The 27555-nt window shown below is 43.7% G+C and overlaps 1 protein-coding gene across 3 annotated transcripts; it reads right to left on the bottom strand.

Annotated features, from left to right (window-relative positions):
* Positions 1-27308, bottom strand: MBTPS1 (membrane bound transcription factor peptidase, site 1). Of its 3 annotated transcripts, none has more exons than XM_039353795.1 (23): positions 27070-27308; positions 24168-24712; positions 22953-23210; positions 21721-21921; positions 21221-21331; positions 20760-20869; positions 20182-20298; positions 19860-19927; positions 19285-19387; positions 18936-19087; positions 16936-17097; positions 16348-16492; positions 15014-15202; positions 14245-14417; positions 13382-13497; positions 12006-12162; positions 10774-10898; positions 10174-10251; positions 9620-9760; positions 5564-5695; positions 4170-4296; positions 3238-3368; positions 1-3083 (listed from the first exon to the last, which is right to left on the bottom strand). In XM_039353795.1, exons 2-23 carry the CDS (start codon positions 24355-24357, stop codon positions 2890-2892), a joined length of 3180 nt encoding a protein of 1059 aa, XP_039209729.1. In that variant the 5' UTR covers positions 24358-24712; positions 27070-27308; the 3' UTR covers positions 1-2889. The 3 variants fall into 3 exon arrangements, with proteins under 3 accessions (XP_039209729.1, XP_039209726.1, XP_039209727.1); XM_039353792.1 differs by having other exon boundaries at positions 21721-21924; XM_039353793.1 differs by lacking the exon at positions 27070-27308 and adding an exon at positions 25610-25631 and having other exon boundaries at positions 21721-21924.
* Between the last annotated feature and the right edge of the window lie 247 nt (positions 27309-27555).

A 27555-nucleotide genomic window follows, 5' to 3' on the forward strand; every position in this document is an offset into this window, starting at 1 on the left:
TCTTATTTGAACTAAAGATCCAACGGGACTTTATTTATTCTCGGAATAAACCAGAACTTTCTCCCTATTGACCTAATAAACCAAGCCCAGAAATGCAGCAACCACAGGAAAAGAAAAAATGCTGTCCCATCCCACAGGGCTCAGTGCCGTTTATCACCTGGGAAGCAAATACACACAGAGATAAGACAAGCCCACCACCTCATCAGCTAAATATGCCACTTGTCAACAAAACGTTGGTCAGTCTCGAAACCACATCAGCCCAAAGGAGCAACAGAGCCAAACATCCACAAGCTTTCATGGCTAAGGTGGGACTAGAACTCACCAACTCCTGGTGATTGGCTCAAAGAAACCTAGCTAGCTTTTGCACCTAAAACAGGACTAAAACTCACCTTCCTCCGCTTTCTAGCCTGGTGCCTTAACCACTAGACTAGACCAAACTTTACACCTCCACTTCCAGGTTTAATTCAAGATGCTGGTAATGATCTGTAAAGCCCCACAAATCACGGGTTGAGGTCATTTGAGGGACTGCCTCTTCCCAATCCATTGGCCCATTCCCATCGGGAGGAGCATGCGACAGGTGGCTTTCTAGAAGACCCCAAAGGCCTTTGCCATTGTCCCTGGGGATCTGACAGGGGTATGGAGCCTCTGAAATTGTGCATGGATGTAATGCTCTCACAAATTTTATTGTTTAATGGTTTTAATAGATTTTTGTTGTTGTTAGTATTTCAGTTATTAATTTGTATTTTTTTTTAACTATGTGAGCCATCCAGAATCAGGCATGTGAAATGGGCGAGCACCATGCACAGATTGAACAATAAAATAGATAAAATCCCACTAGCGGTTTTGTGCTATATAAAGAAATGGGTTTATTTTGCTTTTTCCTGAAAATACTATCACTGGTTTCATCTGGGAAGCCTCAATCTGTAGAATTACAGTAGAGGAGGGAGGAGTATACTCTCTTCTCTCTCTATGCAATTCCATGTTATTTATCTAAGGATATTTATCAAGTTCCTTCAGGAAGGGGTCTCCTGAGTGGATTACCCAGGATCATTAACCAGCAAGAGGGCAGCTGCATCCACACAACCCACCCCAGGGATAGTACTGCAGGTTGTCTTTAGTGCAGGGGAAAAGACAGCATTTTTAAACCTTGGGAGATTATCACATTTCACGTGATGTTGGTGTTCTTGCAAAGTCTAACCATGTGGTTAGATATGACACAACTTAGCCGAAAAGGGAGGCACAGGCAGAGAAAAAAGTCATTAGTAAGATAAAGGCTTAAATCCCACCACTTCAATCCTTCTGAATTCCATCATGAAAGAACCTTAACAGCCCTTTAAGGACTAATTCAAGGCAAAAAATTTTGTGAGCCATTCGTCGTCCTAATTTTTAGTTTTTTACAGGTCTGAGATCTGCTCCTGTTCACTCATTCTTTGATATACTAATTAGCTGCTGAAATACTTCTATCACTTCAGTTCTGTTTCTCTTTCAAAACTTATAAGGCTCCCGGTTTCAGAGATTCTCACTCTGAAAATTGTTCTCAATGGAATTTAAGAGGGATTGGTTTGTTTTTTTCCCTGAAGCTATAAATGTAAAATGTTCAGAAAAGGGGGAATAGGGGACAAGACACAGAATAGTTCCCCATTATTATTTGATTTTTCTCCTTCTGTGGAATTCTTGGTGCTCTCTGAGCTTGTTGTTTTTTTGCAGACGTTTCATTACTAAACTAGGTTACATCATTAGTGCTGGAAGGAAGTGAGTTTTCTCCCCGTTTATATATGTAGCTTGCCCTGCCAGTATTGATGAAGTGTTGTTTTCTGCTGACTCAGGAATTCTGGGAGTTAAAGTCCATGAGTCATAAAAGAGCCGAGGTTCCCTACCCCTGGATTAGGCTATTGTCCCACCGACACTGACAGGGAAAGCCATTTGTATATAAACAGGGAACAAATTCCACACCTTTCCAGCACTGATGATGTAACCTAGTTTGGTAATGAAATGTCTGCAAGAAAACAACCAAGCTCAGAGCGCACCAAGGACCCCACAGTATTCCTATTCCTCCTCCATTTTACAAGCCACACTCCCTTCCGGCATTGATGATGTTACCTACCGAGCTCAGAACGCACAAAAGGCCCCACAGTTCAATTCTGAGCTACAAATACTTTCTTCTGTCAGCACTTTCTCTTTCATTTAGAGGGCAGAGGGTGTGCTGGCTTTTTGTTCTTTCCATTTCAATATAGATAGCATATTTATTGAAAAAAAATTTTTTATCCACCCGCAAGGGTGAAATCATGCTGAAGAATTACAAAACGTCGCGGTAAGTTGCTTTATAAAAATAAATGAAAGGACTACAGGTCCACGCTGGTCAGACAAATCAGCCACACCGATTTGTTCCTGCTTTTGTTCAAACTGTCGGTTTCTTTCTCCTCCTTGCAGGAGGATCACCTGAGTTCTATTTGTCTTCATAAGAGAGAACTTTTTTTAAAAAAATAAAAATAAAAAATAAAGGCACACCATTCGGGGGGAGGGGGAGAAAAAAAATGGTGCTGCCATCCATGAATCAAGGGGATTCTTGAAAAGGATCTCTTCTCCTGGTCCCTCTGAAAATAAATACAGAAAAGTATTCCCTACTGAAAAGGTTTGGTCAATGTCAAAAGGGGGGGGGGAAGGTCCTTCCCAAACTCAGAAGCAATTGATTCCTTCTTAAATAGCGTTTTAAGCCTTTGGTCAGTTTAGCTACTGAAAAATCATAGTGTGTTTTTTTAATCTGAAGGTCATCCGTCACTTGTCAAGAACCCAAGACAAAAGCAGAAGGTTGCTAGGTCAGGTCAAAAGGTCTTTAGCAGTTGATCACCATTCCCACAAAGCAGTCAGTGAAATCTTTGGCTGCAGCCATCAAACGGAGGGAGTCTTTGGAGGGTGACTTTGCTGTATAATTTGTGGCCGTTTAACTCGAAGTTTCCTTCTCTTTGGCCTGCTCTTGGACTTGATTTGGACCACAAAAAACGCCAGGACCACCATGGCACCCAGGAAAGCAAAGACAGGGATCGTCCCTCCCACGTCCTGATTGTAACGGCCAGGCATGATTCCTGCACAGGAGAGCAAAAACGTGAAATTGATCGGCATTTCCAGGAAGTAACATTTCAGCTTTTAAACCTTTTAACAAAGAGCTACTTTTGTTTGCATATGTTACACTGTTTATTTATTGCTTAGGTTTGCATAACCACTCATCTCAATTTTTACCTCCTGGAATATTCCATGCTCCGCTCTCTCCCGGGGATAAAGGTCTTACTTGGGGCCGGTTCTGATGGAAACTTGGCAAGGCCACTTTATCCAGGTCAATCGATAATAACTTCTGATGTTTCCAAAGGTTGCTAGAAGAGAGAAAATCAAATCGAACTCTTTACATTTCCTGGGCTGCTGATCAATTGAGACTACCAGAAAAATATAATGAACATCTAAAGGAAGGAATCATTCTTGAGAGCATCAGATGTAATGCCTACAACGGGTCTCAATCGGGAAGATGCTGGTTTAACCTGGTTCAGTCAGAGCTGGGTAGTCAAACAAGGATATTACAGAAATGTCTGCTTAAAGAAGTCAAGCAATGTTTCCCAAAGTCTGCTAAAGGTTGAGAACAGCCATTTTTGAGGATGTTCTTGGCTACCAAACACTATCGTGTGGTCTTGGCATTCCATTCCATGTTTACTTGGCTTTGCTGTCAGCCACAGGATCTGGCAGTGTGAGATACAGGTTGGACCCTGAGGGCTTCCAATTTCTGTGGCTTCTAGACCAAGGGTGGGCAACCTTGGCTCTTTTATGACTTGTGGACTTCAACTCCCAGAATTCCAGGGCCTGGATGACTGAGCATCTCCACAGACAGCGAGAGGATCTGTAGAGGAGACTGAGAGAGTCTAGAGAGGCCTCTTTTGTCTGGGGGATGGGGAGTGTGTGACCCACCAGCAGAGCCAAGGTAAGACATTTTCTGAAAATTTTTAACACGCCAAGCCCAACTGGTTTGCCACCACTGTTCAGGTCGGTGCATCTTAAAAATACACCTTTGCACATTTCCCTTTACAAACCTAAGACCTTATTTATTATTCAATGTATTGTATTGATGATTTGAAACTGAATTTTTTTTCTAAAAGGCAGAAACAATTAAAAAAAAAAAAGACAACCTGGGTGCTGTTTCGTTCAGAGGTTGTGGCTTCGCCCAGGACAAATGAGGACATGCCGGAAGTGAGCGAGGTTTCGGATCACGCAGATGAGCCTCCAGCACTTTGGAGTAGCGATGAAGGTGGTTCCCTGGAAATGTCGTAGAAAAGAATTACTGGAAATCCTTGGAAGTCTCGCTTGCTGCTTTTTCTAAGCGTTGAGAACTAGATCTTGGTTTTACTGAAGCTAACTCTTTACCCCATTTATTTGGGGAGGGTGGGTAAAAAAAAAAACAACACTAAAGCAGGCAAGCCAAAAAGGGCTTGGTTGTGTGTAAGCCACTCAGAGTTTTGAGATGGGCTGAATTGCCAATAAATAAAACCAACAGTGAACCAGCAGATCCTGGGGAAAATATTAGAAAGCTGAAGGAGGCACTTTGCTTTCCTGCACGATCTGCAGATGCCAGGATGTACAGAAACAGCAAAGGAGTTGATGGTGCAAACATGTCAGCCCTGGGGGAAGGCACTAAGAGGCAAACATCTCCCCAAACTAGGAATTGGGGGGCAGGGGGAATTAGTGCTTTAAGCCTTTGCCATTTTCCACCCATTAGAACAGTGCTTCTCAATCCTGGCCACTTTAAGATGGGTTGGATTTCAACTCCCAGAATTCCCCAGCCAGCTATGCTTTAAGATGTGTGGAGTTCGACTGACAGAATTCTCAACCTTGGCAACTTTCGGACTTCCGCTCCCAGAATCCCTCAGGTGGCTACAGAAATCCACCCATCTTCAAGTTGCCACAGCTGAGAAAGGCTGCCTCAGAGCATCCCAAAGCATATAAAAATGAATTGACTCACAGCCAAACCCACTTTGGTGGGAACACTGCAAGCTGTAAGAGGTTTAATAATAAGAATAATAAAGTTGGAAGGGACCTTGGAGGTCTTCTAGTCCAACCCCGTTCAGGCAGGAAAACCTATACCATTTCGGACAAATGGCTGTCCAGTCTCTTCTTAAAAACTTTCAGTGTTGGAGCATTCACCGCTTCTGGAGGCAGGTGGTTCCACTGGTTAATTGTTCTAATTGTCAGGAAGTTTCTCCTTAGTTCTAGGTTGCTTCTCTCCTTGATGAGTTTTCATCCATTGCTTCTTGTCCTGCCTTCAAGGGCTTTGGAGAAGAGCTTGACTCCCTTGCTGGGAAGGGAGGGGGCTTCAGTTTGTGACCTGCTCCTCCTTGTTCTACACAACACCTCCCACCTTGACCCTCTTTTCTCCACCCCACTCCTGTTGTTTTCTCCACTTTTCTCCCACTCCAGAAAAAAAGATTGAAACGGACAACAGTTAACAGAAACCTCCTGTCCTCTTCGCTCCACGCCAAATGCCATCGCTCTGAGCCTTGGCTGTAAAGAAATCAAATCAAATCACCTTCCATTCTCTCTGGAAGAACATAACCCGCCCCGGTTGGGGGCCGCTGCCTGTGTTCCGAGTGGCTGAGGCTCGGCGGCATCACTCCGTAGGACGTATATTGCAGGACGGAGTCGAGCAGCCAGAAGCAATCTGGGGAAATCAAAAACAAAGACATGAAATCGCATTGGCGCTCCAAACAGGCCCGCTGAATAGCCAAATGAGCCAATTGTGAGCAGCAGTTTCTTGAAGCAGGATTTTAAGTTAAAAAAAAATCCCTATGGATGCCATCTATTTTCCCAGATGCTCTGTGCCATTCAGAGTTGGCGCTCTGCAGAGCTGAGGTCTACCCTAGTTTTGCGGGGTTTCAGAGGGTGGGGGGGCTGAAAATGTCAAGCGTTTATCTTTTACTTCTCAGGAACTACCTGTCGAAGGCAAGGTAGATGGGAAGAGAGAGCTGGTTGGGTGCAGGGGTTAAGAGGGTTAAGGTGCCGGCCTAGAAACCAGGATATGAAGACTTCTAGTCCTCCTTAGGCATGAAAACAGACTGGGTTATAAGCACCCAAATTGCAATTGGATGATTATAGATGTGTTGCAGTGGTCTTAACAGCACTAGGACTTAGACTTATACACCACTTTGCAATACTTTATGGGTCTCTCTAACCAGTTTACCGAGGCAGCATATTTGCCCCCAACCATCTGGGTCCTCATTTTACCGACCTCAGAAGGATTGAAGGTTGAGTCAACCTTGAGTCTGTCAGGATCGAACTCCTGGCAATGGGCAGAGTCAGCCTGCAATACTGCATTCTAAGATTGTGCATGATGGATGGATGGAAGGAAGGGAAATAGCAATAGCCTTATATATTGCTTCACACTGCTTTATAGCCCTCTCCAAGCCATTTACAGAGTCAGCCTATGGCCCCCAACAATCTGGGTCTTCATTTTACCGATCTTGGAAGGACGGAAGGCGGAGTCAACCTTGAGCGGTGAGACTTAAATGCAAGGAATGGTCATAAATCAAAAGCATTTTTTCAGTGCCCTTGTAATGTTGAACAGTCACTAAACTAAAGTTTAGGGGTTCAAAAGTCAAGGACTACCTGTAAGAGGTTTGAAATATAGCAGCAAATTATGCTTCTGCTTCTGCCTTCTTCATCAGTTCCTGTTTTTTTAATGAATATTCTTCAGAGGTCGGAATAATAGCACGGAAGCCCATGCTTTGCAATTTGCACAACTGGCTACAGAAAACTTTGGCTTGCAAACCCGGTCTCAAACTTGCTTTCCGATTCTGGGTTAACGGTCAACTGCAGATAATGTTTTGTCAGCTCAGATATCATGTCAAAATAGAGTGCTTCAGACAACGAGGAGGCTGGCGCAATCACTAAATGAAATCTAGGCTTATTCAGTTTCACATTAAACTATGTCCTTGGCTTCATTTAACACAGCCTGTGGGCGTCCAATCAATTTGTATGTAATTTTCATTAAAACTTTTAAGCGAGAAGATTAAAAACTAATGCCGAGTAATATAAGGTAGGGAAGAAAAAAAAAGTAATCAAAGAAAACGTATAAAGGTCAAGAAGGGGAAAAAACTGTTGAAAAGAAAGAAAAAAAATATCACGTGGCTTCCAAGATTCTTCACAGCAGTTACGCAGTAAACACAGATAGTCCTTGACTTACAACCGTTCAAAGTTACAGTGGCACCAAAAATAGTGACTATATTAGACCTGTTTGCTCCCTTATTTGTAAAAAAAATAAAGGCGGGATACCAATAAATAAAGAATAAACAATGAGGCTTTTTAGGGCTAGCAGATTTTCCTCTGAAACGATGTTGGGCAAACCGACTTTAGCGAAGATTCCCCACCCTCCTTGTCTTGGAGCTTGGAGCCGAGAGTCAGATTTACTCTCAAATCATTTAAGCACAGTTCAAAGGCCTTTTCGTAAAATCCTTCCCCCGCTTCACATTACCCTTTGGTGGGAATGGATATTAATCTTCATAATCCCCATGTCACCGAAGTATGCACCTTTGATTTCTTTTCTCTTTAATACGGAGGTCAGACACATTTTTAGGATTTACACATTATGTATGTGAGGAATTTTAAAGACTGCTAAGCTTACTGAAGTCGCAGCAGGAGTCACCGCCTCCCACTCCTAACGTGAAAGGCTGGCTGATGCCGTACTCAAGGCCTTTCTACTTCACCGCTAAAAACAGAATTGAGCATCCTTCTCTAGTCCAATGTTGCTTAACCTTGGCAACTGAAGGACCTGTGGACTTGAATTCCCACAATTCTCCAGCCGTCATGGCTCGTTGGGGAATTCTGGGGGGTTGAAGTCCACAGGTTGAAAAACACTGCTCTAGAAGTTAATAACCGTGTTTCCCCCAAAATAAGACCGGGTCTTAAATTAATTTTGCTCCAAAAGATGCGTTAGGTCTTATTTTCCAGTTAGTCTGTTGCCAAGTATCTCAATTTTGATCACGTGACCATGGGGATGCTGCAACAGTTGTTAAGTGTGGGAAAAATGGTTATAAGACATTTTTTTCACTGCAGTTGTATCTTCAGTCACTAAATGAAATGTTGTAAATCAAGGACTAGCTGTAATCCTCAATGGGATGGATTAAGATTGGTATTTTTTTCAATACTCCAAGTGTTTCCCAATCTTATCAACTTTAAGACATGTGGAGTTGAACTTCCAGAATTTTAGAAGGTGAAGTCTGCAGATCTTCAAGTTGCTAGGATTGAGAAACACTGCTCATTAACCTTTTATTATTATTATTATTATTATTATTATTATTATTATGGATCATTGCAGTCAGCCAGATGTTTTTATTATTATTATTATTATTATACATAGTTATAGATTACATCAATATGAAATAAACCTTAGGAAAGATTAATTTGTTCTGAAATGTAGATCCCATAGGCTACATGTTCTGGAATCAATGCAAACTGTGATTCTGAATTGCCACAGTACATTTATTTTAAAAATTTCAAAGTAGAGATTTATAGAGCAACTGGAAATTGCGGTGTTCTGATTTCAAAATGTCCTGTTCCACCTTTAACAAATATGTTGAGTATCACCTGTTCCAACGTTATCAGAATTGGCCCAATTTGAACACAGACTGTTTCAACCTCCATTCCATAGCTGGAACAGACTGCTTCAAAGTCAGCCTACTTCCCATAAAGTCAGAATAATTTGTTCCAACAGAATCCTTCTAATGAGATTGGAAGTTGTCTCTATTTAAAACTTGTTTATTAGAGCGTTTTATCCAAGGCTAGCTCGCTAGCTAGCTATAAAATAACGGTATAATCTTCCAATATATTCTGAATGTCTCCAATTTTCAATAAACATGTCTTATAATTTTCAGTTTTCTCCAATAGTTAATTTAATCACACAAATCACTGACTGGGGTCAATACCATAGAGTTTAAAAGCCAAGTTTTTAACTGCAATTTGTTGATTAAGCTACCTCAGTGTTGCTTAAATTTGATGGATGTGTGGTCTTCACTTCCCAGAATCCCAGAGCCAGAATGCTGGTTGAGGAATGCTGGGAATTAAGTCCACACGTCTTAAAGTTGCTAAGTCTGAGAAACACTAAAGCTACATCAAGATATGGTCCTGAGCCATCAGGTAGTTTGGCTTGAAATACTGTGCAAAACTGGCCAATTGTTTTGTTCATAAACCATGTGCAAACCCAGTCAGTCTTGGCTTGTGTGCAGTTGTGTAATATGGAAGAGGTTGTGTATCGCAATGCAAAACAAGCCCACTACTTGACTTGGCATTAGGTATGAACAAGACCGATGTTCCAAATCTTGGAGAAGAATTTTTTTTTTTTTTACGGTCAGTTCTCTGTATTTCAGCACTGGCTAATGAAAGTGTCATGAGAAAGCATATCAATAATAAATACCATGGAATTCACAAATGGCTTGTAAATCTACAAATTTCAGATCCCAAGATGCGGAAACTTATTTTCATTTGATTTATGTACAGGGGTGCATAACTGCACGCACAGTCTTCCATTTTGGAATCTGCCATTGTGCTTGAGCGTTACAGTAACAGAAATGCGCTGCGAAGTTTTACACACCTTTCTGCCGGTGGCTGTCATCCAGGCAGTTCGAGTCCCCGTACAAAACGATTCTGCCCCCCCCTTCTGTAGGAACTTGGAAGAGGCCCAGAATGGGAACGTGTTCGACTATGGCCGTCTCCTGCTTTAAAACTTCCAGACCTAGGAGGAACGGGAGAGAGGAAACAGGTCAAACTGCATCAAGCGGTGCCCGAAGCGTCAGTCGGTATAGCACACAGGTAGTCCTCGATTTACGACCACAATGGAGCCCCAAATTTCTATTGCTAAGTGAGACAATCGTTAAGAGAGTTTTGCCTTGTTTTACGACCTTTCTTGCCACAGTTGTTGAGTGACTCATTGCAGTTGCTAAGTTAGTAACACGGTTGTTAAGTGACTCTGGCTTTGCCCAATGGCCTTGCCCGTCAGGTCATGACACGTAATCACGTGACCCCAAGACGCTGCAGCAGATTACCTATATTAATGCCAAGTTTTCCCACGCTTTCCTTGTTAAAAGAAAGCAGAAGATTCAAGCTCACATCTAGAAGAATATTAAATGCAAGAGAGGAACTCAGTACCTTGATCCTTAAAAGTCTGTGCAATTACAATGCCATCCTCTGGAAACTTTGCAATACTGCATCCCGAGGCATAATTCACTGAAAATAAAATAGCACATATTGGTGTGTTAGGCCAGAGTTCCCCAACCTTTTTGGCTTTGCGGACCAGCGTGGGGGAGGGAGGGGGAGAGAGGATGGTCCCATGTGAGTGGCGGGCAAACATGCATGATCGTGCAGCTCTGTTGGTGCAAGTGGCGTGCACATGCGCCCGCGGCTCACACAAATGAAGCACATGTGTGCTCGCTCCCTGCTCAAGCAAGTGGAGATGCGGACCCCCCCAGCTCTTTCCGCGGCCCGGTTCTGAAAGACTCAAGCCCAGTAGTGGCCCGCAGCCTGGGCATTGGGGACCCCTATGTTAGGCAATTCTAGTTCATTTTAATTAAAAAACCTGTAGCCAATGATTCCTCTCTATTCCGAGGGTCTTCAGACTCGGCCCTTTTATGACTTGTGGACCAACTCCCAGAATTCCTCAGCCAGGCCCTTCTCACCAGAGAACCCTTTGTTGTAACTTTGAACAGTCATTAACCAAAGAGTTGTTATGTGAGGACTCCCTGTACTTACTTTCCTGGCTTTCCAAGGTAAAGTCTCCTTCGTAGAGCCCGTCGCTAAAGGCCATGCCCCAGACGGAGAGGAGATCGTTGAGTGCTGGAACATTTGCTCCTCCGGTATCCGGCATCCACCACTGCCTGAGAAATCAGCAGAACACCACCAGAGATGTTCCGGGGAGGGGAGGGGGGAGAGAAGACATGTATAAAAACTAGTTACTCTACAGCTAGTCCTCGACTTACGACCACAACTGAGCCCAACATTTCTGTTGCTAAATGAAGCATTTGTGAAGTGAGTTGTACGACAGTCCTTGCCACCCCTCCAGTTATTAAGTTAATGGCACGGCTATGAAGCTATTAAGTGACTTAGCAAAAGAGGACCACGTGATCCCAGGACACTGCCACCGTCATAAACACAAGTCATTTGCCAAGTCTCTGAATGTTGATCAGGTGACCCTGGGGATGCTGCAACGGTCGTAATAAGTGTGAAAAACGGTCACGTGCCTTTTTCCAATGCCGTTGTAACGTTGAGCCATCACTAAACGAACGGTTGCAATTCAAGGACTACCTGTACAAACGGGATCCCATCTGCCTAATCTACACGCCACAGCTGCTGTCACCACCCAGGGCAACAGTAAGTCTGCTTATTTGACAGAAGGAGCCCCTGTAGACGTAAACCTCAGCTCTTAAGGGGCTTAAAATAAAATTCTGTGCAGGCCTGCTAAGGATTGAGCTAAAGGGACAGCACCTCAGCCATCCCTGTAATCCTGGCTTAAATTAACGAAAGGTTTACAGTGCTTTATCTTATCCATTTTGAAATAACCTTTTACATTTTAAAAGCATCCTTTAAACCAGGGGTCCCCAACCTGTGGGCTGCAGCCCACTACCGGGCCACAGCCTGACGGACACTGGGCTGCAGAACAGGCTGGCCAGTCCATGCACTCACCCCCACCCGTGCTAGTGCCGCCACCGCTATGCAAACGGAGTGCCGCGCGACAAAAACAGGGCGGTGCTAGTGTTACGTGGGCACTAGCACCGTCCTGTTTTTGTTGCACACGCGGGCGCAAGCGTAAAATGCATCCCCTCACTTTCCCTCTGGTCCGCCAGCCGAGAAAGGTTGGAGACTCTGCTTTAAGCTCTCCCCTGCCACCTATTTCCCCCTCCTACCCACCCGTCTCTCTGCCATTCAGTCGCTCTGCCTCTCCATGGAATTGGCAACCGTTTGCGGCAGCGTCCAACCTCTCTTACCGTGTATTTTCGTCGTAAAACTTGACTTTCCTCATCACGGAAGTGTTGTACCAATCGCTGAACACGACGAGCGACAGTCCGTTGTCGACATCCCTTCTCAGCTTAACGATTTCTTCTGGGAAATACTCTTCCTCGCTGTCCACCATCAACAATGTTCCTGCGCAAAGAGAATCTGGAGGCTGTAGATGATCGGCGTCAACAAATGTTATCAGATGATTCGGATAAACGACTGCTTCACTGAAAAAATTACCAATAAATCTTCCGTGCTGCAACTTAATCTAGGGTCCTGATCCTTTGTACCTGACAGCTTGCATAAATATTATTTTTTCTTCTTCTTGTGCCATATCCGTTATCGGACGTTGGCGATCATGTTGGCGATCCTGTTTTTATCAGCAGCCGCACAAAAAAGTGCTGGATTAAAATAAATGGGGCTGGATAATTTGTAATCCATCTTCTCATCCCTTCTCTTTCCCTCAAGGAAAGCCATCCCTTGCTCAAGAAGCTGGATGAACCGGTCATCACATTAAGCCATGATATATTTTACTGGGGCATAAAACGACATAATGAAGTCAGCAGAGGAATCGTTTTGTTAATTTGAGGTTGGAGTCAAGTCTGTGTTTGTGAATGCAGCTTTGGGTTCCTGAGATGTACTAAAACCTGTGTATCTTTCCCCCTAACCTGCATAACATCACCCTCAATGTCCTCTTATACAATAAAAGGACTGAATGTTAAATGGGTATTCAGTGAGGCCAAGAGAAAATCTGACACTGTATATCAAAGGTAATAAAAGCCCTAAAATAAATCAGCCTCACAAACTCTATCAAATAACAATGCTGCATTAAGAAATCCTACTTAGGATTCAGGACCTGAAGTTTATTTCTTAAGTGTTTCAACAACCTGATAATTATAAAGAACAATCTCCTGCTATCCACTTTGAAAGATGGCAATTTGAATTTTCATACAAAAACATTCAAATAGAATTAGCAGCAGCTCACTTCAAAACTGCTGTCCTATTAGACAGATTCAAGTCCTACTCTTCTCTCTCCTTTTGACAAGTCTTCCATTTTCTTTTACCGTAACAACTAAATGGCATTTTCCATCTAAACTGAGCTGCCAAGACGAATAAAATGAAGGTCACCAGGTCTTGAGCACTAAAAGCTCAATTTAAAAATAAGTCCACAATTCCCGGGAGACGTCCTTTTTTCAGATTAAATAGACGTATTTTATACTTGAGTCCAGATTGTAGAACAGTTTGTTGTTTAGCAAATTATTAGACGATATAAACCTGAATCTGCCTATCTTTGTTTTATGGATTTTGAAATCCTAAGATTTGGATTAATCTAAAAGGAAATAAACACCAACTTATTATTACTTACCATACTGACTGGCATCAAAGCATGTAAATGGTGAGCCAAGTACTTCAATGAAATAACCCATGCTTCTCAAATGCTGGTACATGTCTCTGAAGTTGGTATGAATGTGGTCACCATTCCTAAAGAGGGGAACAAATCAAATATGTTGTCTAATCATCTCTCAAACTGTTTTCTGATGTACCAGAAACTTAAATTACTTTTTATGGAATGAAATTCTTGGGGACAGGAGAGGAGGGAAAGGAAAGGGAGGGGAGGGGAAGGAGGAAGGGGGAAGAGGAAAGGGTAGGAAGAGGGGAAAGAAGAGAGGAAGAAGAGAGAGAGATTACAATTCACAGAAAATAGAACTAAATGGACAACAGAAAGAACATTCAAAACGCTCAGCATCTAAGTGTCTTTATTTGCCAGATTGCATAAACTTGTACCAAGTAAAAATAGCAAATAAAATCTAAAATTGAATAAACTAAATATTTATAGTGTCTCTAGAGAAAACGACTTTATTCAAACATTGAAAGAACATAAGCAATGATTTCCTGCATATATTACATTTTAACTTGAAAATACCGTAAACTGCCAACAGATTCAAGTGCAAATTCAGAAAGTATTAGAAGACTTTTTAAAACCAACCAGGCCCTATTCAAGAGTTTCACCAAAGATATATTTATTCTTACCTTGTTTAAAAAGTTAGGCTTTATCGCCTATATGCACACTGTAGTTATTTGTAAGAAGAAATGTAGATACAGATGCACAGATTTTCAAGCAGAGTATTATATCTTCAGAATAAAATTCACTAATAGATAAGAATTTACTGAGCTAATTGTGCTTCTTCGTATCATCCATAAATAATGATCAGAACTGTATAAACATACCAATCTAATGGATCGTTCTTCATTCTTAAATTATCCCTTGGAAAATATCCCGGTGGATAGCAAAGATTGTGATACTGATCCCACAGGATCCGCTTATTCCGAGGAGGGGTTGGGACAATTTTCACTTTGATGGGGAGTTTCACGGTTGATGTTTGCTCAGCACCAATTTTTGACTGAAAACAAGCAAAACAAAATCGAACTAATTTCCTGAACAAAACCCATTTTGTAATCCAATCTACTGATAATATCCATCCATACGTAACTACTGCGCTGTTCCATTTCAGGGCAAGCAATGTTATGCAAAAACAGAATAAGCAATAAGAAACAGCAAACCCAAGAATTTAAGGCTTGAGATAAGAAACAGAAGAAATATAGCTATGCAGTTAATACCAACGATGTTTTACAACACCTCTTCATAATGTCCTCTTCTTACAAACCAGTCTTGTTTTAATCATACCCATGCACTGTTTCCTACGCATGCTTTAACTGAAGGAAGCAACTATACTTCAATTATCTGAAGCTTGTGCATGTGTGCTTTTGAACATTTCAAAACAACTTTTAGGATCCTTCCGAAAAGTTCTGAAGATTCTTAGTCTACAGATCTTACTAGAGGGTGTTGTGTAGTGAGAAGTTATCTCCTTTGGAGAGCCAAACCAATGGATGCCCATGTTATAATGAGGCTACCTGTCCCTCTGAGGCAGTGTTTGCCCATGGCCTCAAGCATGCATACATCAAAACAAGGCAATGATCTTTAAAAGGTTCAGCCAACCTCATTCTCTGCTGGGGAGGAAATGGTGATCATCACGTGGCCTTGCGCTACGCCTTCCCAACCGGCTGCTTTCTTGGTGACGGAGATGGAAATGGCGAGATACCCTGACCAAGGCCATAAAACAGGAGAGTAGGAAAACGCCACCTCGATGTAATCTCCGTTTTGTGGCAAATAGGGCTGCCAATCCGGCTACAAAGGATAAAATAGAAAGTAAATTGATCAAAATACTGAGGCCGCAGATGCTAAAAAATTGGAGAAGCAGAACAGTGAACACAATACTGGTTAGAACATAGAATAACGTAGCATAACAGAGTTGGAAGGGACCTTAGAGGTCATCTAGTCCAATCCCCTGCCCAAGCAGGAGAGTCTATACCAGGGTAGGCAACCTTGGCTCTTTTATGACTCGTGGACTTCAACTCCCAGAATTCCTCAGCCAGCATGGCTCAGCTTGGAAACCTCTCCCTTTCCTCTCAGCGTGGCTGGCTCAGGAATTCTGGGAGTTGAAGTCCACGAGTCATAAAAGAGCCAAGGTTGCCTACCCCTGGTCTATACCATTTCAGACAAGTGGCTGTTCAGTCTCTTCTTAAAAACCTCACTGGATGGAGCACCCACAACTTCTGGAGGCAAGATGTTCCACTGATTAATTGTTCTTATTGTCAGGAAAGTTCCAGGTTGCTTCTCTCCTTGATTAGTTTCCATCTGTTGCTTCTTGTTCTACCTTCAGGTGCTTTGGAGAATAGCTTGACCCCCTCTTCTTTGTGGCAGCCCCTCAAATACTGGAATGCTGCTATCATGTCACCCCTGGCCCTTCTTTTCACTTAGTTCGTCTCATATGTTGTATGGTTTGGATTTCTTTCTCTCTTTTTTTGGCTAGGGGTCACGTTTGCAGCAATTTATCACACTGAGGCAAATGTGATCATTTCAAAAAATGTGAAATACTTAATTTTAAGGATTGCATCCAATCATACTACTTCTCAGGATAGACAATAAATGAAAAGAGTAGAACGAGGCAATAATAAGCACAGGGGATACAAATATACAGATAGCCCTGTGAAAGCAAATGGGATGGGGATTGCTGTTGATAAGAGAGCCATGGTGGCGCAGTGGTCAGAAGGCAGCATTGCAAGCTGACTCAGTGCTCACTGCCAGCAGTTTGATCCTGACTGGCTCAAGGTTGAGTCAGCTTTGTATCCTTCCGAGGTTGGTCAAATTAGGACCTAGATTGTTGGGGGCAAAAGGCTGACTCTGTAAACTGCTTAGAGAGGGCTGTAAAGCACCGTGATAAGTGATGCAGTAGTTGTCCTTTAGCCTGGCTCGGTTTCTCCAGCTCCTACCTTGTCTACAATTCTCCCAGTGACTCCCATTCCATTCAGGATGGTGACGTTGACAATTGTGGGCATGCCTCCGTAGTAGATGGGCTGAGAGCAATACGGCCACATGTAAGGGCATTCCGTCAAGTCAATGTAACTTGGACTCAGGCTAAAGGGAAAATACAATGGGCAGGCATAAACACATGAGAAGCAATAAACATACACGAAATACTTTTATGTTTCACCGACCAATGAATGTTGTTGGCCTTTAAACCGGAAATGTAGAGGTAGTTCTCAACTTACAACTATTCCCTTAAGAGGCCTTTCAAAATCTCAGCACTGAAAAAAGTGACTGGTTTTCATACCTAGGACCCTTGCAGCATCCCCACGGCCACACAATCAAAATTTGGGTGCTCGGGAACTGGCATTTACTTAGGACAGCCCACTGTCCTACTGTCATGTGATCACCATTTAAAACTTCCCAGCTGGCTTGTCAAGTGTGAAAATTTTGGCAGCTACGTGCCTCTGCGTTTCAACAGGATTTGCAGCCAGCTTGTTTATTTTTCCAACGAAAAGGTCTGGTCTGAGCTGTTTGTCTGGAAAGAAACTCACCTGGCCTGCGGCTTGTAACTGTTGAGAATCTGATAGGCTCTGAGAAGATCAAGTTTGCCATGCCCTTGTTCAAACATGTTGATCCCGGGAAGCCGGCGTGCCGAGGCAATCAGAGCCTGTTTCATACTAGCTGGATTCACCATTTCACGCTTCGGAACTGTGCTAAAAGCCAGAAACAGCTGAAATGTTGAGTCTGATAGTGCTGAAGTTTTAAACGAAGCAGGAGCGATTCATTGTGTTACTAATAATACCACTCTCATTATTATTGTACAGATAGTCCTCAGCTCATAACCATCTGTTTAGTGACCATTCAAAGTTACAACAGCATTGAAAAAAATGACTCATACGTGTCTTTTTACATTTATGACGGTTGCAGCATCCCCGTGGCCATGTGATCCAAATTCAAACAATTGGCAACTGGCTCATCCTTACGTCAGTTGTGGTGTCCTGGGATCCCATGATCGCCTTCTGACAAACGAAGTCCATGGGGAAGCCGGATTCACTTAACAATGGTGTTACTCATTTAACAACCACAGCCATTCACTTAACAACTATGACAAGAAAGATCATAAAAGGGAGCAGCATTCCCAACAACTGCCTTGCTTAGCCACAGAAACTTTGGACTCAATTGCAGTCGTACGTTGAGGACTACCTGTTGAAATTCATGGTGGACATGCTTACATTATAGGCACGATTGGATTAAACACAGGAAAAAGAGTAGTGCTTTTTTTTAAAAAAGAAAAAAGATGGGAAAATTTGTCTAAGGTCTGGCCCAGGGGTAGGCAACCTTGGCTCTTTTATGACTCATGGACTTCAACTCCCAGAATTCCTGAGTCAGCTATGTCCATGAGTCATAAAAGAGCCGAGGTTGCCTACCCCTGGTCTGGTCAAAGTTTGGGAAAATGTACTCAAATCTGATCCAAACCTAAAAATTATAAACTTTTAAAAAAATAATGTAAAAACCCAAAGTGTACATATTTTTTGCTTCTACAACATTCTCAAATTTGCCTTTTTGCGTATGATTTTGGTAACAGACTCTGAACGATATGCCCTGTTTATTTCTCTATTCCTCTGTGCCATGTACAACAGCAACATCCAAAGGTGTAGCAACAGGAATATACCCTAATATGCAATAACTGAATGCCAACGATGAAATGTCAGGGGGAAAAAAATAATTCCAATAATGTTCCTGGCAGGAGGAACTCTATCACATTCCAATTTGAAAATCCTTTTGGAGCAGTTAAGCTTTCACAAGGTTCCAGAAAATCCGAAGTGTGAAATCGATTCTTGCCTCTGAGATCAAGAGGCTTTGTGCTGTAATGGATTTGACACTGGCATGCTCTTTCCTCTGAAAATACATCCAGTACTGATTTGTAGAATGCAGAATGCAGTATTGCAGGCTAACTCTGCCCACAGAAAGGAGTTCGATCCTGACCGGCTCAAGGTTGACTCAGCTTTCCATCCTTCCGAGGTTGGTAAAATGAGGACCCAGATTGTTAGGGGCAACAGGCTGACTCTGTAAACTGCTTAGAGAGGGCTGTAAAGCACTATGGAGCTCTATATAAGTCTCACTACTTGCACACCTCTATCCAAAATTGACCTGCTGATACTAACAGAGCAGGCCAGCTCAACTGTAATTACAGTTCAAAAGAGTAGAAGTAAGCAAGTATGCTAGAACGGTTTTTGAGCTGTTTTAAACATTACTGCAATACATGTCAAACTCGCGACGTCACATGATGTCATTGCCAGCAATGGGGTGGGTGCAGCTTCCGTGTGATGCATCTGGCCCATGGGCGGCAGTTTGATACCCCTGCTCTATGTGAAGCAGGGCTTCCAAGATTTAAAACAACCTCACCACGGCTTAAAAAATTGCCCTCTTTTAAAATTGCATTTCCCGGAATGCAATTGGCTTTCCTCAGTTGTCCTGAGGTTTGAATGATGATGAACCGATGCAGCTTCATCCGAGAAGCCTGGGGATTGTCTTTTGATGGAGCACGTACCTTACTAAAAGCGTGACAGCACCTGCCACAACAGGAGAGGCCACACTTGTGCCGGAGAGCGAGCGGCAACCCCCTTTCATGCCGGATCCTCTCACTCCAGAGCCGTACGTCACGATATCAGGCTTGACTCTCCCATAACCTCCAGGAAGTTCCTAGGGAGAAAAGTCCAATCATCGAGCAGATGGCTTTACGCTCACTCTTCAATTGAATGAGATTTACACCAACTTCCATCAAAAGTGAAGCTGCGCTTTCCATATGGCGTGTAAAGTGATGGAAGACCATGCACCAGGCTCAACCTTTGAGTGCCTTCGCATCACCCTGAGCACGATGCCCCTACAAAGGTACTCACCCATGTGGTCATCCCTCTGGAGGAGAACCGAGCGATATTATCTTCAAAGTCGATGCCACCAACTCCAATCACATCCATTTGGTCAGCTGGATTGTTGAGTGTGCTGAAAAAGAATGTATATTTTTTATTATTGATCTACTACTGTCCAAGGAGATGAGGGCAGTACCTGGAATTCTGCCCTTCTCCCTACTAGCTCTTTTTTAAAACTTCACAATAATCCTGCGAAGAAGTAAAAAGCACTCACTATACAATTCCTTTGTCCCCCTATATGGATATTATATTTCTGAAACAATTATATTTCCTTTTTACTTGTTCATTGATTAATTTTGTTTAAAAAAATAATCCTGCAAAGAAATTTAAACCATGTCCCCCTGATCACACATTATTTTAAATTCTATCACGTATGTATTATAGCACATGTTCTAAGATGAAGGATTACATTGAAAAGAAATCAAGCTATTTGGGGAAAAAATCAACATTGTTTTTTAAAAATGGCAAAAGCATTTCTTTATTGTAAATTTACTCTGAAAGAATACATCTCTGCTCAAAATATATATATGAAAAACACTACTTACCCATACAAAGGACCATCATTTCCAATAGCAGAGATCATGATAACGTTATTGGCTGTCAATTCCCACACCTTGGAAATGAAAATAATCAGATGTTAGAAACACAGGGATTAGCTACCTCAAGACTTAATATTCAGAGAAGGTTATATTGTAAAGCAATCCAGGTTTGATTGTATTGATAATAATAGCACTGTATTCCCCATGCTATTATTATTTTGTGTAAAACCAAAATACTGAATTATTGAACTAAATCTTCTAAGACGAAAGGAGAAAAGGTCTAATTGCTATCCATCTCTTTTTCCCCCACCCCCCACGCTGTACCAACCTTGTCTACAAACGGACGGTCCATAAAATCTGGGCCTCCAATGCTAAGATTCAACACTTCTATCTTCTTTAAGATAGCATAGTTGAAAGCATCCAAAAACCAAGAGGTATATGAAACCTATTTAAAAATGAAACAGGTCTTAATATTAAGCATCACAACAATAAAAACAATCCTCAAGGCGTTATCTGCCTCCTGGCCTCTTCACGCACATAGAAATTAAGGCGACAGGGAGGTTCCCTGTAATGACCCCAGTATTATAAAGAACTTTGCCCTGGGAAGGGAAGGGAAGGGCAGTAGAAATTCTGGCAGATGCAATCTCCCTGTACCTGGAGAACACCAGCTTAAGGAATGCTGCACTGACTTCTCGTTAGATTTACATGTCGCCTCTTCTCCAGGTACTGAAATGGCACCTGCAGCATTCCCTCCTCCCATTTTTATTTCCATCACAAACTTAGGAAATAGATTAGGGACTGGTCCAAGGGCCTCCAGGGAGCTTCCACGACTTGGGATGGATTGCCCCCCCCCCCAGTCTTAATCTAACTCCCTAACACTATGCTATGTATTGCTCCTCTCTTTACCTGATTATTAGTGAAGACCCTGAATATATGCAGTTCGGAGTCTGGAGCAAATCCTTGGCACTCCCTCATGCTAGCTATCACGCCTGCGACAAAGGTTCCATGGCCCAGCCCTGTCGAAGATAAGCCATCAAATAAAATTCAGTAAGATGCTTTGATATGCTGCCGTCTGGCCAATTGTGGCTATGGAGGAGGAGCTAGTTTTGTGGTGAGAAAAGGAGAAGAAATGAGGAACCTGTCAAGATTCAAGGAACCAAGCCAAACACACAAACATACTCCAAGGAGCAAGACAGGGGAGAACTGGAGAAGGAAAGATCTCACGGTGCAAACAGAATAAATATAAAGGTTTTCCTAATCCAGCCTCTGTGATAGGCAGAGGCCAGTAAAAGATGTTCTGAGACTGCAGTAGGAAAAAAAAAATATTCACAAAGTTTGACACTATGCAGGTTTCTTTTTGTTTTTACCATCATCCAGAGTTCTCTCGTTTGTCCAGTTTGTCCTCTCTTTTACATTTTTGAAGTGTGGATGTTTCTCGCTGAGTCCAGTATCAAAGACAGCCACTCTTACACCACCTCCTATTTGTACAAAAGAAGGTTTACACAATCAAGGATTAGTACGAGAGATCCAGTTCTGATGGTGTTTTAAGAAACAATTCCTGCATGCCTACACTGTACAGAGAAATACATAATACCGATGCATAAAAGCTTTATGGAAATATTTTATGGAAATGTTTTCTCTGCCTCAGCAGCCTTACTGAGATAGGTAGACTTCAATTCCCAGAATTCCCCAGCCAGCAACACTTCTCTGGTCATGTGGTCAGCATGACTATACACCAACAATGTTTAATCTTTTCTTTTCTACTAAAAAAGAAAACTCTAACCTTCCTAGCCAAAAGTTAGCCATGCTATAATTAAGCCCTATTGTAACTATGAAGAATGTACATGGCACCTACCAACAGGCCTACCTGTAAAGCCCATTTGCCAGAGCACGTCTGCCTGAAGGGTCTGTGCCACCTGCCGAGGGATGGCTCTCAGCAAGCGCCTGCTGGAGTGCCTGCCCGTCGCGTGCCAAAAGCCGGAGCCCAAAGACAGGCTCGCCCTTCGGAGGGGGCGGGATGACTGCCACTTCTGCGTCCATCGGGTCTCATTACAGGGAGCGGCGGAATCTGCTGGGGGGTTGAGAAGTACAGACATGTCACTTTACCAATTAGAGTAGAGGCCCCCAAGCTTTTGGGAAAGTTTCACAAGTTTAAGTTGTGTTCGCTCAAAGATCATTTAGGGATTTGCTTAAACCCCAATAAAAATCGTAGTAAAATCAGGTCCAGTCAATGTGATGATTCGTTTAATGGCCACAATGCCCTTAAATTCTGAAATTCTACTCCCAGTTGTGCTTGTGAGTCAGGGATTACCTATACATAAAGCATAATGCTGATTTTTGTAAACAAATTCATAAAAACTGTGTATCTCTGGCGATAATCTATTAATTGTTTCTAAATTGCCCTAGTGGCATTTTCAGCCTTGGCAGTTGGACGAAAACATGTAGTCGGTGATTATCTTGGACATGCCTTGACTCCACCCTTGTAAGGTTGAATGGGCAGGTTCTCTGTCCTGATAACATTCGCAGTAGTTTCAAACTGAAGTTCAAGGTGAAAGGCATGGCCAAAGACCCAGCATAATCTCTGACAAGGCCAAAGCAAGCAGGCCAAACTGAAAGAGGAATAAAAATAAGACTTTGTGGACTCTGCAGCCATAGATCCGGGCAGCAGAGGCCTTTTCCAGCGGCCATGGATTTGAGCTCTGGAGGCTTGGAAAAGGCCTCTGCTGCCCGGATCAGCCATGGGGGGACTGCAAAATTGCTCTGCAGCCATAGATCCAGGTGGCAGAGGCCTTTTCCAGGCCTCCGGAGCCCGGATCGGGCTGCTGGGGCGCCGCATAATCGCTCTGCAGGCATACCTGGAACGGCTCTGCGTGCCGCCTGTGGCACGCGTGCCATAGGTTCGCCACCATGGAGCTATTCTATACCTGTAAAGCCTTACTTTTCTCTATACTGAATTTTGTTTTTAAAAGGAAATTCATTTTTAAAATGTGGTTTTAAAAAGCAAACTTAGTTTTGGAAACGGCAAAATTCCAGAGGAAACGAATGAGGACTGGCCAATTCTTCCCAGGAACAATTCACTGAAATGCCGAGCATGCTTACTCTCAGTGTACTTTAGCGAGCGAAAGACTTTTCTCTGTGGCGTAACCCGTTTGATATTGGGATGGTCTTCAAGCGTCTGCACTCCAACTTTCTGATTCTCGTCAATCTGGATCACTTCAAAGTCACTGGGGTAATCGCTGGCTGGGTTGTTGCGGGGCACAATCCTCCAGCTTTCTATGTCGCTGTTCTTGAGTGCTCTTGAAATGAATTTGCTTCTTGCTTGGGCTGAGAAGTAGCCATTGAAAGCCACGATGTATTCTGCAAAGGGACAGTTTATCACATATTAGAAAAGGCAACGGAAACTTTAAAACTGTTTGGAATCTAAAGCCTTTTACTGGAACAAGTTCGGGAACGGCCAGCAAATCAACTCCTCTAAGGAGACACGGAGGGAAGTGCCAGATCCCACAAGCACAAACAATGGGGAAACCAGCAGGAAGTCAGAAATCACTCTGGCCACTTTTAGGCCTGCCTACATTCCACACAGCCTGTCCCAGCCGCACTCCGGAGTACCTGTTCCAGCACCCTGGCCGATTTCACAGGAAGTTTGCCATTGCTTGCTTCTAAGGGCCAAGAGAAAATGGCTGGCCCAAGGTCACCCAGCAGTTTTGCGTCTAACGTAGGACTAGAACTCTTTGCTTCCCTATTTCTAGCCTGGTGCCTTAGCCGCTATACCAAACCGGCTCCCTCATTAATTATTACAGATTATTAAATCTGACTATGTAAATGCGTTGATGCAGGATCACCTCGATGCATTTGCTGTTCACACAGACTGATGAGTCCTGACACAGCAAGCCCCAACACATCTGTAACTGTAACATGTTGTGGCAGATGCTCAGCCGGGATCCAATATTCCCCAAGATTAGAAAGCTGGAAAGTTAACGGCTGCAATCCATGATTCATCTCTGGCTTAGCGCGAAACAGATTTCATACACCACCCAGAAGGTGTACTTTGCCGACTGGGACAAATAGTTAATAATGAGCTAGACGTAGCCAAGGTCAGAGTCTCCAAGGCCAGTTATGTTATTTGGCCTCCTGAGGACAACAATCCTACAATAATAAAAATATGCTGCAAATAAATTACTCAGCCTTTTGCTGCCATGATAAAGTTTCTCTACTACGCGTATTTATATTTATATAAATATTTATATATTTATATTTACATTCTATTTGCATTTTCCAAAGGCTCCGGTCAACCTGCTGCAAAGAACTCCTTACCGTGTTTTACGACGGTTGACGAGAATTCCACCTTCAGGGTCAGATGAGAGCAGTCGGGGCACAAATGACTGTCGTGAGAGGAGGAATTCCCCAGCCTGGTGCCCAGGTGGTGTTTGCCACAGAGTAAGATTGCAGTGAGAAACAACCAGGTGTTTGCAAGCCGCATGTTCAGGAAAGGAGGAGGTTTCATTTCCAGTTTGCCATGGATTCAATTCACACAGTGATTCTCCATGAACCAGTTCTTTCTCGTTTTCTCCCTCAGTCTCTGGGTTTCACGGAAAGCCGCTCTTTTTAAGTGCTCTTTAAGTTGACAGCGCTAAAGTTTTGTCCCAGCCAAGCAAAAGTCTTGTCTGCATAGTCTTTCCGGATGAAGCCTAATCATCAGGCTGATTTCTTCCTCCGTTTTTTCTCCATTTTTCATCACAGGATCCTGTCACTCGGGATTCAACAGGTCAGCCATGGACTCCATTTCAGATATGACCAAGCGGAAACTAAGCCAAAATTTAGGGGTAAGGGTCACCGTTCATATTCTTTTCAGATGCAACCTGTAAAAAATAAACATATGAGTTAAGTATTTGTTAACAGATTGACATGGTGATAAGTATCTGGGCTGCAATGCCATGACAACCTGTGGAAGGGCACTGGGAATAAGGATCGTAAAAACAGATTGTGACTGCCTCACACTTTAAAAAGATCCACATTCCACTGGTTGTAGGTAAGCTACAAGGCCAAACAGGGTCAGTTTGGTGAAGTGGATAAAAGCACCAGGCCACGATCCCAAATCCTTAATCTCTACCCGATACTACACCGATACCAAACAGCACCAGTTTAATTGGAGCAACACTAAAATCATCGGCCTCGCTACTACCCACCACGCTCGTGAGTTCATCGAAGCCTGGCACTCCACAAGCAATTCCATCAACAACATTGACCCACAACCAGCCTACCAACCCCTGGAACCCAAATCAACCGCACAGCCCAGCAGGGACGGCACTGACCCTCAACCCACCCATGCAAGCCTTTCGACAACCAGCACTCCACCTCTCAATGACCCTGACCTGATGTAACTTCCCCATCAAAAAACCCATCACAAGCCTCTCACTGATGACTCACACCTGATTCATCACAAGACCCTCACTTAACACACCCACACCTGAAGCCCTTATAAACAGGAAAACACTGACATCCCCCTAAACCAGGGGTGTCAAACTGCAGGCCAGTTGCATCCCAGCTCCGGCACTGCAAAAAAAGTTGTGATACATCGTAACACGTCACGTGACGCTGCACGTTTGACACCCATGCCTTAAATTATCCTGAAGGTTACCTAGCCTGGTAACGAAACGTTCACAAACCAACCCACAAGCTCGGAAAACGAACCGTCGCCTTCATCCTACACCCAAGCTACAGATATTTGCCGTGAATGCTTGTAAGTTGAGAACTACCTGTACTGAACCGGCTGCAATGTGCTTTTTCACCTGAACTGGATAAGAAGTACTACAGGAATTAGATCAGGATATTCTAAACGGAAAAGAGCTTCAAATAGCTATAACTTATTTACTTTGGACAGGTGACTCAGAAACTAGCTTGAAGCTATTTACACAGTGGCTACATAAATCTTGCCAGTGAAATATGCAACTTAGCAGGATGGGCCAAAGGTAATGTCAAAAATAGATTCACTAACAAGAAGAGGCTAGAGGAAAGGAAAGTGGTAAACAATAGCCAAGAAGCCAAGTCTACAGTCCAGCCGACCATCCGACAAAAAGAGCAAAAACTAAAAAGCCAGATTATAAGACATCCACACCCTTCCACCCACTAGAGTGAGGAGGCAAGGAATGTTGTGGGTCCCATCTGGCGGGACTGGAAGGACCTTCTCCGTGGTGGCTCCCTCCCTCTGGAACATCATCCCTCCGGAAATTAGACTGCCCCCCCACTCGGACACTCTTTCGGAAGGCCCTGAGGACATGGTTCTGCCAGCAGGCCTGGGGAGCCCAGAGTGGGATGGAGCCCATTAAATGGCTGGTTATGAGTGTGTGTTGTCGCTGAGGTGGGATGGTTTTTTTTAAATTTTATATTATTTTATTTTATTTACTTTTTATCAGATAAGATAACCTTATTGTCATTTTTTCACTATGGGCACAATGGCACACATCAAAAATGAAATTTAGTTGCCCGTTCTCAAAGTGAAACACATACATGAGTCACACCTAAAACATACTATGTACAACATATGCATAGACCTATTACTTCAGTTTTTTCTACATTGTGTTTTTATTACGAGCAAGCTACCTAGAGTCACTGTGAGAGAGGAGGCGGCCATCTAAATTATCGAAAAGAAATGCATCAGTGCTAATGTAGCTTCAAATGATGGCTAAACAAATACAGGTAGTCCTCAACTTACAACCGTTCATTTAATGACCCAAGTTACAGTGACACTGGAAAAAAGTGACTTATGACCATTTTTCACACTTATGGCCGTTGCAACCTCCCCACGGTCACGTGATCAAAATGCAGACAGTGCCTGGCAACTGACTCATATTTATGACGGTCGCAGTGTGTGTGGGGGGGGTCACGTGATCCCCGTTTTGTCATCTTCTGACAAAGCCAATGGGGAAACCCAGATTTCCTTAGCCCCCATGTTACTAATTTAACAACTGCAGTGTTTCACTTAACAACTGGGCAGAAAAGGTGTAAAATGGGGGCAAAACTCGGCCAACGTTTCCCTGAGGCACAGAAATTCCGGGCTCGGCTGTGGTCGTAAGTCGAGGACCGCCTGCAGTGCCGGCCCCTTCCGAAGTCCTGACGGGGGACCCTGCAGCCGCCGGCCGAGCGGAACCGGGCCGCGAAGTCCAAGCGGGGCCTGAAGGGCAGGCCCGCTCCCTCCCCACGGCCCGCTCCGACTCACCGCCGCCTCAGCGCTTCGGGGCCTCCGGCTTCGCGCGACGAGCTCCGGGCCGAGCGCGCTTCCCGTCAGCCAGACAGACCCTCAGCTCCGTCCCAGCAGCGTCGGAGAAGCTCCGTCCGTGAAAAACGGGCGACGGCGAAGCGCGGCGCCTTCTGGGACGGGTAGTCCTGGCGCCGTTTCCCCCCACGAAGAACTGGTCGGCCGGAGGAACTACTTTTGCCAGAGCGCAGGCGTAGTTGCATTCGAGCCAACGGACGGTGGCCGCGTGAGCCTTTTCAGAAAGTGCGCATGCCCTAGGGCGGTTGGCCCTCGGACGCCGCTAGGCATTGTGGGTCATGTAGTCTTGAAGGCAAGCCGGGAGCTCCCGGCAGCCGTCCTCAAACCAGGACGCCCCTTTGGTGTGGACTACAACTCCCAGCAAGTTTCAGCGGCGTTGCTGTGAAGACTAGGAATTGCAAGTTGGAAGCCCCTAAATGCATAGTATCC

The sequence above is a fragment of the Crotalus tigris genome, unplaced genomic scaffold (genome assembly GCF_016545835.1).
Source record: "Crotalus tigris isolate CLP2741 ecotype Arizona unplaced genomic scaffold, ASM1654583v1 scf7180000018525.42219311030:4301911, whole genome shotgun sequence".
In the NCBI taxonomy this organism is placed as follows: Eukaryota; Metazoa; Chordata; class Lepidosauria; order Squamata; family Viperidae; genus Crotalus; species Crotalus tigris.

Excerpts from the sequence above, each read along its gene's own strand:
- MBTPS1 (XM_039353792.1), bottom strand. The coding sequence starts at position 24,357 with ATGAAACCTCCTCCTTTCCTGAACATGCGGCTTGCAAACACCTGGTTG. Across the intron at positions 15,203-16,347 it reads CTGGGAGAATTGTAGACAAG|CCGGATTGGCAGCCCTATTT; the intron begins GTAGGAGCTGGA and ends TATCCTTTGTAG. Across the intron at positions 3,369-4,169 it reads CTGAACGAAACAGCACCCAG|CAACCTTTGGAAACATCAGA; the intron begins GTTGTCTTTTTT and ends TCTCTCTTCTAG.